Raw genomic sequence first — 10,707 nt, 5'->3', positions numbered from 1 at the left:
CAATATCTTTATATATATATATATATATATATATATATATATATATATACATACATACATATATATATATATATGATATGTTAAAATTGATATGGTATTATGCAATTGGGCATTGTGCAATAAGTTATTCACCACAGCATGAGTTAATGGGAAATGTGCAATCATTATCAAAATTAAGAGCAATACGAGGGGGAGGATGTGTTGTTGTTGGGGGGGGGGGGCATGAGATAATGTATGACTATGTTTGTATGTAGGTTAACTGGATGTTTATTGTGTGTTTATGCGCGATGTGTCGCCATCTTGTTTCTCTCGAATGCCCAAGACAAATTTCTCCTATAGGAGACAATAAAGGCTTATCTTATCTTACCTTAGATTACCTTACCTTATCTTACCTTATCTTATCTTACCTTAGATTACCTTACCTTATCTTACCTTATCTTATCTTACCTTACCTTACCTTACCTTATCTTACCTTATCTTACCTTATCTTATCTTACCTTACCTTATCTTATCTTACCTTATCTTACCTTATCTTATCTTACCTTACCTTATCTTATCTTACCTTACCTTATCTTATCTTACCTTACCTTACCTTACCTTATCTTACCTTACCTTATCTTACCTTACCTTACCTTACCTTACCTTACCTTACCTTACCTTATCTTATCTTACCTTACCTTACCTTACCTTATCTTACCTTACCTTATCTTACCTTATCTTATCCATGTGGCCTCCGTGTAATCCACTGTATGCTTTTTTCTCATACATAGTAGTAGTAATCTAATGTAATGTCACGTAGACTACACCACTAAGGGGATAGCAGTAGTGTAGTCTAATGTAATGTCACGTAGACTACACCACTAAGGGGATAGCAGTAGTGTAGTCTAATGTAATGTCACGTAGACTACACCACTAAGGGGATAGCAGTAGTGTAGTCTAATGTAATGTCACGTAGACTACACCACTGAGAGGAAGTGAAAGAAACCGAGGCCATATATAATGCTGACAGGGTTCCGTTTCAGCTGTGAGAAAGTCTCATTTTGATGACAAAGGTCAGACTCAGTCCAACCAATGAGACTGCACGTCTCATAGTGTGGTGTGGCCACACACACACACACACACACACACACACACACACACACACACACACACACACACAGACACGCAGACGAACGATTAGAAGTGCCACTTCACTTCGTCTGATGGAAGTTGAAGCTGCTTTTCTTCCCAGACCTGGAGGACAGAAGAGACGCACGCTGATGGCTGAAAGTTCAGTAAGTGGAGCTATGATTGGTTGAGATGATGTCATTGATTGTTGTTTTTGGGAGAAACGGTTGAATTGGCAGTGAAAGTGTGACTGTTTAAAACTGTGAATCGAGATAGCCGCCTGCCTGTGTGAGCAGCAAGCAGAGAGAAGTCAAGATAAACTGTTGCTCTGAATGAGAAAGATGAGTTCAGCGCTCTTAGAGATGTGTGTGTGTGTGTGTGTGTGTGTGTATGTGTATGTGTGTGTATGTGTGTGTGTGTGTATGTGTGTGTGTGTGTGTGTGTGTTAAAATAGGTGTACTGATGATGTAAAAATTTTCAGAACATTGCTGTACTCTGCGTTTTGCTTCATTCAATGCAGTTTTTGCTCAAATTATATACAAATTAGATATATGATATGTACTGCATGCCTAAAGTATATTGCTCATATTCAAAGTGTACATTAACGGTCAATGGAAAATAGTAAACAGTCTTCAACATGGCAGCAAACTAAAGCCAGTTTCAACCAATTTTATGTCACCGTCATCTGTGTTACTGAACTTCAGGAAATAAGTGTGTCATCAACAGTGTTGGCAATTTACTCAGGAAGTGTAAAACGTTACTTATTATTCCCTAAAAAAAGTAATTAGTTAGGTTATGCATTATAATATCGTATTCCTTTTGCTCGTTTAGCCAGCTCCTTGGATTAAAAATGGTAATATCCCAATGACAGTTCTTCACTTTTCCCAGGTATATGTACGAATAGTTCATGAGAACAGGCTGAACAACTGCTGCAGTATTACCAGCAGTGGAAGACGTATAAAAGTATACCACACAAAGTATCTGTTACAAGTAAAAGTCCTGCATTGAAAATGTTACTGACAAAAGTATCATCTTCAAAATAAACTACCAAAAGTAAACTAAAGTACCAAAAGTTAAAGTCCTCATTCTGCAGAATAACCTAAATTATATTATTGTATTCTAATGATTACTGGTGTAGTATCTGATGAGCTTATGTATTCCATTATAAGGTTAATGGTACATTCTATGCATTAAGGTTATATTTTAAGTCACATTTCCTTATATAATTATCATCCTTTAAAAAGCTTGTGTGAAGAGGAGAAAAGGGAGTTACCTTTCGGCTGTGTAACTCACCAAGCAATTGCAGGCTTGTATTATGCTGGAATCTTTGATGTAATACATTTTATATACAATCAAGACAGCGTCAAGCGACTCTCTTCAGACATACATCACCATTTCATCGCGACTTCAAGATACCACACTGGTTTCATGTGCTCATTACTTTACTGGCAGCACAGTGGCTCAGTGGTTAGCACTTCTGCCTCACCAGCAACCTGGTTCGAATCCAGGTCGTTCCGGGCCTTTCTGTGTGGTGTTTGCATGTTCTCCCCGTGTTTGCGTGGGTTTCTTCCCACTATAAAGCCATGCATGCTGGGTAATTAGGACTACAGTTGAAAATTAGCCGACTGACTAACACTGGCGCATTTACAGAAATGTTGATTAATGTGCATTGTCCTAATCAAATAAACTTACAAACTGTTGCAGCTTGTAAAGCTGGAGCTCCTTTTAATGACTAGTTTTATCTTTATCCCTAATAATAATAAAGACAACATTATGTATTTGATGATTATATTTTGTATTATTAATCTGAATCTAAAAAGTAAATAAAGTTATCAAATCAAAGTTGTGGAGTAGAGGTAATGTGCTCAGTTACCTCCACTGAAAACTACATTTATTAATGTCTGTATATATTTAAACATTGAACATGTTCTGCCTGCTGATGGATATATTCCTGATGTAGTGTCTCCACCTGGTGGCGTCGGTCTGTAACTACAGCTGAAGCAACAACCACAAATGGAGGAAGTTTTAGAACACTCCAATTGTTCCAGTTTTTTATTGAAATTTTAGGAGTTCAAGTCCATTGAATAGCTTGAAATGGTACAAAGGTAAGTAGTGAACTGCCTGAGGTTAAAAAAAAGTAAGGTTACCCAAAACTGAAAAATAATGTACATTTCAGAACTTTTTTCAGGGAACAAGAAATGAGTTAACAACATAAAGCTGTTCTGCAGCAATGAGGTTGATCAACTTTGAAAGTTGGTGCTACTAATCCAGACAAGTGTCCCAACTTGTCTGGATTACTTACAACTCCCTCTGTCTGTATAAAAGTATTGTTGGAACACACTGTGGTACCATACCCTCGTGAAGAAACCGTATTGTACTGCAGAAAGTAGTGTGTTGCTATAAAAATGGCAAGAAAAAGGCAATTAACAATGGAAGAGAGACAGACCATCATAACACTCAAAAATGTAGGTCTTTTCTACAGAGAAATTGCAAAGAAAGTCAAGGTGTCAGTGAGTACAGTATTCTTCACCATCAAAAGGCACATAGAAACTGTGGGAAACTGTGACAGGAAGAGGTCTGGCAGACCCAAAGCCACAACAGAATCAGAAGACAAGTTTCTGAGAGTCAACAGCTTGCGTGATAGGCGGCTCACAGGACAACAGCTTCAAGCACAGCTTAATAGTGGTTGTAATAAGCAAGTCTCAGTTTCAACTGTAAAGAGAAGACTTGGAGCTGCAGGTTTGATAGGTCGAGTTGCAGCAAGAAAGCCATCGCTAAGACGTCAGAATAAGAAAAAGAGGCTTTCCTGGGCCAAAAATCACTGCCAATGGACTACTGAAGACTGGAAGAAGGTGTTATGGACTGATGAATCAAAATTTGAAATCTTCGATTCATCACGCAGGATTTTTGTACGCTGTCGAGTAGGTGAAAGGATGGTTCCTCAGTGTGTGACATCAACTGTCAAACATGGAGGAGGAAGCATGATGGTCTGGGGCTGTTTTGCTGGATCCAGGGTCGGTGATTTGTACAGAGTGAAAGGCACCCTGAACCAAAACGGCTACCACAGCATTTTGCAGCGCCATGCAATACCCTCTGGTATGCGCCTAGTTGGCCAGGGGTTCATCCTACAGCAAGATAATGACCCAAAACATAAGTCCAAGCTATGCCAGAACTACCTTAGGAAAAAAGAACAGGAAGGTAAGAACATGGAGTGGCCAGTGTGGTGTGATCTATAATATTGTGACACTGCCGGGGCACCAGGGGGCAGTATAGGGCAATCACTGGGTTGTATGGGTCAGAGTTTGTCTGTGAATAAATAAAGAGAAGCTATGTGAATCTACCCTGCTACGTTTTTATTCTCTTCTTAAGAACCCAACACGACAGCCAGCACAGTCACCAGACTTAAACTCCACTGAGCTGGTTTGGGATGAACTGGATAGAAAAGTGAAAGCAAAGCAATCTACAGGTGCCACACATTTATGGGAACTTCTGCAACAGAGTTGGGAAGAACTTTCTGAAGAATATTTGATTTCCATTGTAGAAAGAATGCCATGAGTGTGTTCAGCTGTTATATCTGCCAAAGGGGGCTACTTTGATGAGTCAAAAGTTTAGAATACATTTTGGTTTATAAATTGATTCCATGATTTCTTTTTTAACTTAAATTGTTCATTTGTTCTATTCTTTCATGTCAGAGTACAATAAGACATTATCTGCATGAATTTAAATAAAAACCTGGAAAAATTGGGGTGTTCTAAAACTTTTGACTAGTAGCGTATATTTATATAATTTTTTCACGTTGACTGACTTAAATCTTTTAACGAACTTCATTCATATACTGTAACACATTTCTGTAGTTTTTGGAGCATTATGCACATGTTGATAAATACACAAAAAGATTCTGTGTAACCATCACTTTGCCTGCTTCTTGTGCAGTACTCTGTTTAACTTGTACGTTGAAACACAAGTGCAGAGGATATTAATGATCGTGTGAATCATGCTTTGTCTAAATAGCGACCTTTTCTAAAATACTGCTGGTTTTGTGACGTTGGCAATTCTAATCGATAAAATCAATAGAAGCATCAAATGAGATGTGTCAATTATTCCTTTCAGTGCGTTTGTGCCTTCATCAGCATGAGAAATACAAGGTGTGGAACGTGAGCGTGTGAACTGGTTGAAATGTGTGAGACTTGAGAGCCCTGCATTAAGGTTTATTCAAATGTATCACTTTGTCCAAGTGGTCGGTAATTGTTGCAGGCCTCTCTCCTCCATATTCTTGGTTCATGAATCCATGTTCTTGAGTTATTAAGTTGTATGTGCACAGATTTCTACATCAATATTTTTCTGCTTCTACTTAAAACTAATAAAAAATTGTCATCACATCTCAATTTACAAAACTGTTTTGATAATCTGAGTATTTTTAACGCAAAAAATGTTCTATAAGTTGACAATGTTCTTTTGATATCTTTTGGATCTTTGTAGGGACAAAAGATGGAGACACCTCAAGAGGTCGTCTTAAGAACTTTAGAAGATTTAGGAAAAAAGGACTTTGAAAAATTTAAGTGGTACCTGCAGCAGAAAGGGGCCCTTGAAGACTTCCCAGCAATCCCAAAGAGCAAACTGGAGAAGGTAAACAGGATGAAGACAGTGGAACAGATGCTCTTGACCTACAGTTTGAACACCATTAAAGTGACCGGAATAGTTTTAGTGAAGATAAATCAGAATGAGCTTGTGAAGAATTTATCAAACACCATCTCAGAACCTGCAGGTAAGTCATAATATTATGAAATAGAAAATGGATGCAACAAAAAATCAAACATATAACAATGTCTTCAACATTAGCTTTGAGGCCAATGTCTCCCTCTTATCTACAAAGATAGACGTATAAATGGTGCTTACAACAGAACAAGCTACCAAACACACATCTACCACAGACACAAAATGTAAAGTGTCTCCAAGAACAAAAGTTTATGAAACAAAGTCGGACAATCCAGTTTTTATTGGCTCTTCTGGTTAACAATTGCACACACTGATGCCACTGTGAGAAACAACTTGCACAATATTAATTCCCATCCCTCTGTAATTAAGTCATACACCTTCTGGTTTCTTTGGAGACCACAGAGTTCATGGATGCATGACTTGGACACAACATATCAGTTGTTGTTGAGGAATAATAAGGCATTTTGAATAAGTTAATCTCTTAAATAGATTTCAGGAAAACAGAAATGTGCACAGACATTAACTGCAACAACCCCTCATTGATTTAATTGTTTTACGTTTTCAGATATTCTTGCTTCGTGCCAGCGAAAAGTCAAATCCAACTCAAAAAAGAAGTTTCAGTGTGTGTTTGAGGGGATTGCTAAAGCTGGAAACCCAACCCTTCTGAATAAGATGTTCACAGAGATCTACATCACAGACAGAGAGACTGCAGAGGTCAATGTTGAACATGAGGTCAGACAGATTGAAGCAGCATCCTGGAAACCAGACAGACCAGAAGCAACAATCATATGTAAAGACATCTTTACAACTCCACCTGGAAGAGATGAACCAATCAGAACAGTGATGACTAAGGGAGTGGCTGGCATTGGGAAAACAGTCTTAACACAGAAGTTCACTCTGGACTGGGCTGAAGACAAAGCCAACCAGGACATCCAGTTCACATTTCCATTCACCTTCAGAGAGCTGAATGTGCTGAAAGAGAGAAAGTTCAGCTTGGTGGAACTTGTTCATCGTTTCTTTAGTGAAACCAAAGAAGCAGGAATCTGCAGGTTTGAAGAGTTCCAGGTTGTGTTCATCTTTGACGGTCTGGATGAGTGTCGACCTCCTCTGGACTTCCTCAAAACTGAGGTCCTGACTGATGTTTCAGAGTCCACCTCAGTGGATGTGCTGCTGACAAACCTCATCAGAGGGAATCTGCTTCCCTCTGCTCGCCTCTGGATAACCACACGACCTGCAGCAGCCAATCAGATCCCTCCTGAGTGTGTTGACATGGTGACAGAGGTCAGAGGGTTCACTGACCCACAGAAGGAGGAGTACTTCAGGAAGAGATTCAGAGATGAGAAGCAGGCCAGCAGAATCATCTCCCACATCAAGACATCACGAAGCCTCCACATCATGTGCCACATCCCAGTCTTCTGCTGGATCACTGCTACAGTTCTGGAGAAGGTGTTGAAGACCAGAGAGGGAGGAGAGCTGCCCAAGACCCTGACTGAGATGTACATCCACTTCCTGGTGGTTCAGTCCAAAGTGAGTATCAAGTATGACGTAGGAGCTGAGACGGATCCAGAGAGCAAGAAGATGATCGAGTCTCTGGGAAAACTGGCTTTTGAGCAGCTGCAGAAAGGCAACCTGATCTTCTATGCATCAGACATGACAGAGTGTGGCATCGATATCACAGCAGCCTCAGTGTACTCAGGAGTGTTCACACAGATCTTTAAAGAGGAGAATGGACTGTACGAGCACAAGGTGTTCTGCTTCATCCATCTGAGTGTTCAGGAGTTCCTGGCTGCTCTTCATGTCCATCTGACTTTCGCCAACTCTGGAGACAATCTGCTATTGGAGAAACAGAAAACAACCTGGTTTAAAGTTTCCAGAGACAAATCAGCACAGTTCTACCAGAGTGCAGTGAACACAGCCTTACAGAGTCCAAATGGACACCTGGACTTATTCCTCCGCTTCCTCCTGGGTCTTTCACTGGAGACCAATCAGACTCTTCTGCGAGGTCTGCTAACAAAGACAGAAAGTAGCTCAGAGACTAATCAGGAAACAGTGGAGTTCATCAAGAAGAAGATTAATAAGAATCTGTCTGCAGAGAGAAGTATCAATCTGTTCCACTGTCTGAATGAACTGAATGATCGTTCTCTAGTGGAGGAGATCCAACGGTCTCTGAGATCAGGATGTCTCTCCACAGATAAACTGTCTCCTGCTCAGTGGTCAGCTCTGGTCTTCATCTTACTGTCATCAGAAGAAGGTTTAGACGTGTTTGACCTGAAGAAATACTCTGCTTCAGAGAAGGCTCTTCTGAGGCTGCTGCCAGTGGTCAATGCCTCCAAAAAAGCTCTGTAAGTGTGTTTATTCATTAATAAATACGGAGATTAGGAGAAAAAGGAGAAAAACATAAATATCTTGTTTCCTTCCTGTTGTCTCTCCAGACTGAGTGGCTGTAACCTGTCAGAGAGAAGCTGTGAAGCTCTGTCCTCAGTTCTCAGCTCCCAGTCCTCTAGTCTGAGAGAGCTGGACCTGAGTAACAACAACCTGAAGGATTCAGGAGGGAAGCTGATCTCTGTTGGACTGAAGAGTCCACACTGCACACTGGAGACTCTAAGGTCAAGATCCATTAACCCATTCAACTGATGACCATTTCAACTCTGATTAACTTTAGTTGATAAAACAGCTAACATGTAGCTTTATGTCTGTTGATATGATAAACTTTGGCAGTAATGCCACAGATGATTTTAAAGGTGTATTCTAAATCTGGACCAAAATGTACCTGGGTAACAAACAAAACAAACACATTGCTCCCTGTGTTGACAAGAGCGTTCCTGTGTGTGTATGTGTGTTGTTCTGTGTGTTTGCAGTCTGTCAGGCTGTCTGATCTCAGAGGAAGGCTGTTCTTCTCTGGTCTCAGCGCTGAACTCCAACCCCTCCCATCTGAGAGAGCTGGACCTGAGCTACAATCATCCAGGAGACTCAGGAGTGAAGCTACTGTCAGCGGGGTTGAAGGATCCTCTCTGGAGACTGGACACTCTCAGGTACAAACACTGATGAACAAATAGGAGATCCAGGTCCAGGACAGATTTAGCCTAGCTTAGCACAAAGTAATGTGCTTTCTATGCTATGAGAAGAGTGTGTGGATGAAGCATTAATCTACTATTTTGGCAGACGAGTTAGCTAGGTTTTTAAAATGTCAGTTGCCGGTGCTGCATGGCTCATTTGATCGATCAAAGACGTACACTGACGTCTGGACCAATTATTGTACAAAGTTCCTCTTGTACTGGAAGAGTACAGACTCTAAGTTCAAAAAGTCCATCAAAACGCTCTTTCCTAGTTGCTGCGGTGCAAACCCAATATATGTGTGTGTGAGAGTGATGTAATGTTGATGGTTCCCTACAGAGAAAGGTCCACTGTTGCACCAAATGCTTACCCTGGAAATCCAGAGTTCTCGCGAGAGCACAATTTGAATTTGCTCAGCGAGTTACTCTGGCATTGAGTAATGCTGCTCATTAACTATGCACTTGTATCCAGGCTGCACCAATCTCATCGGTGTATCTGATATAGGCGGGTCAGAGGCGAGCTAAATGGATGACAACAGTTTAATCTACCAGTTAGCTCCGCTGGTAGCTAAGTGGTAGCTATGGGGCTCTGGATACGTCACCCCATGTGGTGTTGTGATTGGTTGTAATGTTATCCAATTGCGTGCAGTGAGATTTTCAAATGTACGCTTGGTGCTGCCCCTCGAGATGGGCGATTTTCATTGTAGATGATCCGTAATCTGAACTGATTTAGTCTCTCTGACTTCTAAACATAACTGTCAGCCACACAACATGTGTTCTATACAGAATAAGCCTTTATATCAGACAAATAGCAGTTAAAACCCCTCCAATTCAAAATAAAAGAAAGTTTATATAAAACGTCATCATGTTGAGTCGATTCTGAACCAATCAGCTGTTAGATCAGCTGAGAGGCTGGCGTTTCCCAGCATGCCCTGGGTCCGCCTGGGTCTTGCAGTCAGTGAAAAGCAACTGCACTGCCTGCGTCTCAGAACTACGGCCGTCTTGCTCTCGTGAGATTATCGTTGCCCACGTGTGCATGACGTCAGAGCAAGTCGGGATCAAGTCGGACACAAATCTAACCAGCATGCATTGGGTGGCGATCGCCAGTGATCGATTCTGCGCAGACCTGGCTCATCTCGAACGAGCCTACAGTCACATCGGGTAGTGACAGGAATGTAGTAAGTAGGCTGTTCAAGGCTATTATATTCACATTAAACATCGGATGAAGTTTTTCTTTTCTCAAATAGAAATGATGCTGAGTAATTAATAAGTCATGACAAAAAAGTTCACTATGTTAATGTAATATAAAGTAATGTTACTTAGCTTGTTGGATATAAATGCACCCACTACAACTAACGTTAACACGGCGATAAGCATAACGTTATGTGTGTGAACTGATATTAGGGTTAATATTGAAGATCTACGATTGTGTTTTGCTCAATATGATGTTAAGTGGCTGATCTGTGGGTTTAACTGCAGTTAAATATATATCCTCTGTCCCAGACGAAACCTAATATTTATGTGGATGACACAAGATAATTTTATAATTATAATATGACCGCGTGATGAACCTATGAATCTAACTCATATTTAGACATCTGACGTTAAAGATTTGTGTTGTTGTTGCCCAGAGAAAATTACAGAGAAAAGAAAAACAGACATAACATCCTTTTTCAGTGCCCCAAAACGCCAAGTCCTCATATCAAGACAATTTGGTAACATCTTTATAAGAATGGGTGCTTATGGAAATACTAACATCACTATGTTACAGGCAAAGGAGACAGAAAGGACTGAGGAACAGGGAGACCAGGGACAGTCAGGTGTGGAGTCT

At 40.4% G+C, this 10,707-nt stretch overlaps 1 protein-coding gene across 1 annotated transcript; it reads left to right on the top strand.

Annotated features, from left to right (window-relative positions):
• Positions 1-7,331: 7,331 nt before the first annotated feature.
• Positions 7,332-8,548, top strand: LOC116065903 (protein NLRC3-like). The gene is made up of 2 exons (XM_031321540.2): positions 7,332-8,165; positions 8,256-8,548. Exons 1-2 carry the CDS (start codon positions 7,402-7,404, stop codon positions 8,455-8,457), a joined length of 966 nt encoding a protein of 321 aa, XP_031177400.2. The 5' UTR covers positions 7,332-7,401; the 3' UTR covers positions 8,458-8,548.
• Positions 8,549-10,707: the final 2,159 nt, after the last annotated feature.

Source organism: Sander lucioperca, chromosome 15 (genome assembly GCF_008315115.2).
Source record: "Sander lucioperca isolate FBNREF2018 chromosome 15, SLUC_FBN_1.2, whole genome shotgun sequence".
NCBI lineage: Eukaryota > Metazoa > Chordata > Actinopteri > Perciformes > Percidae > Sander > Sander lucioperca.
This window is presented reverse-complemented; position numbering and strand designations above follow the sequence as displayed.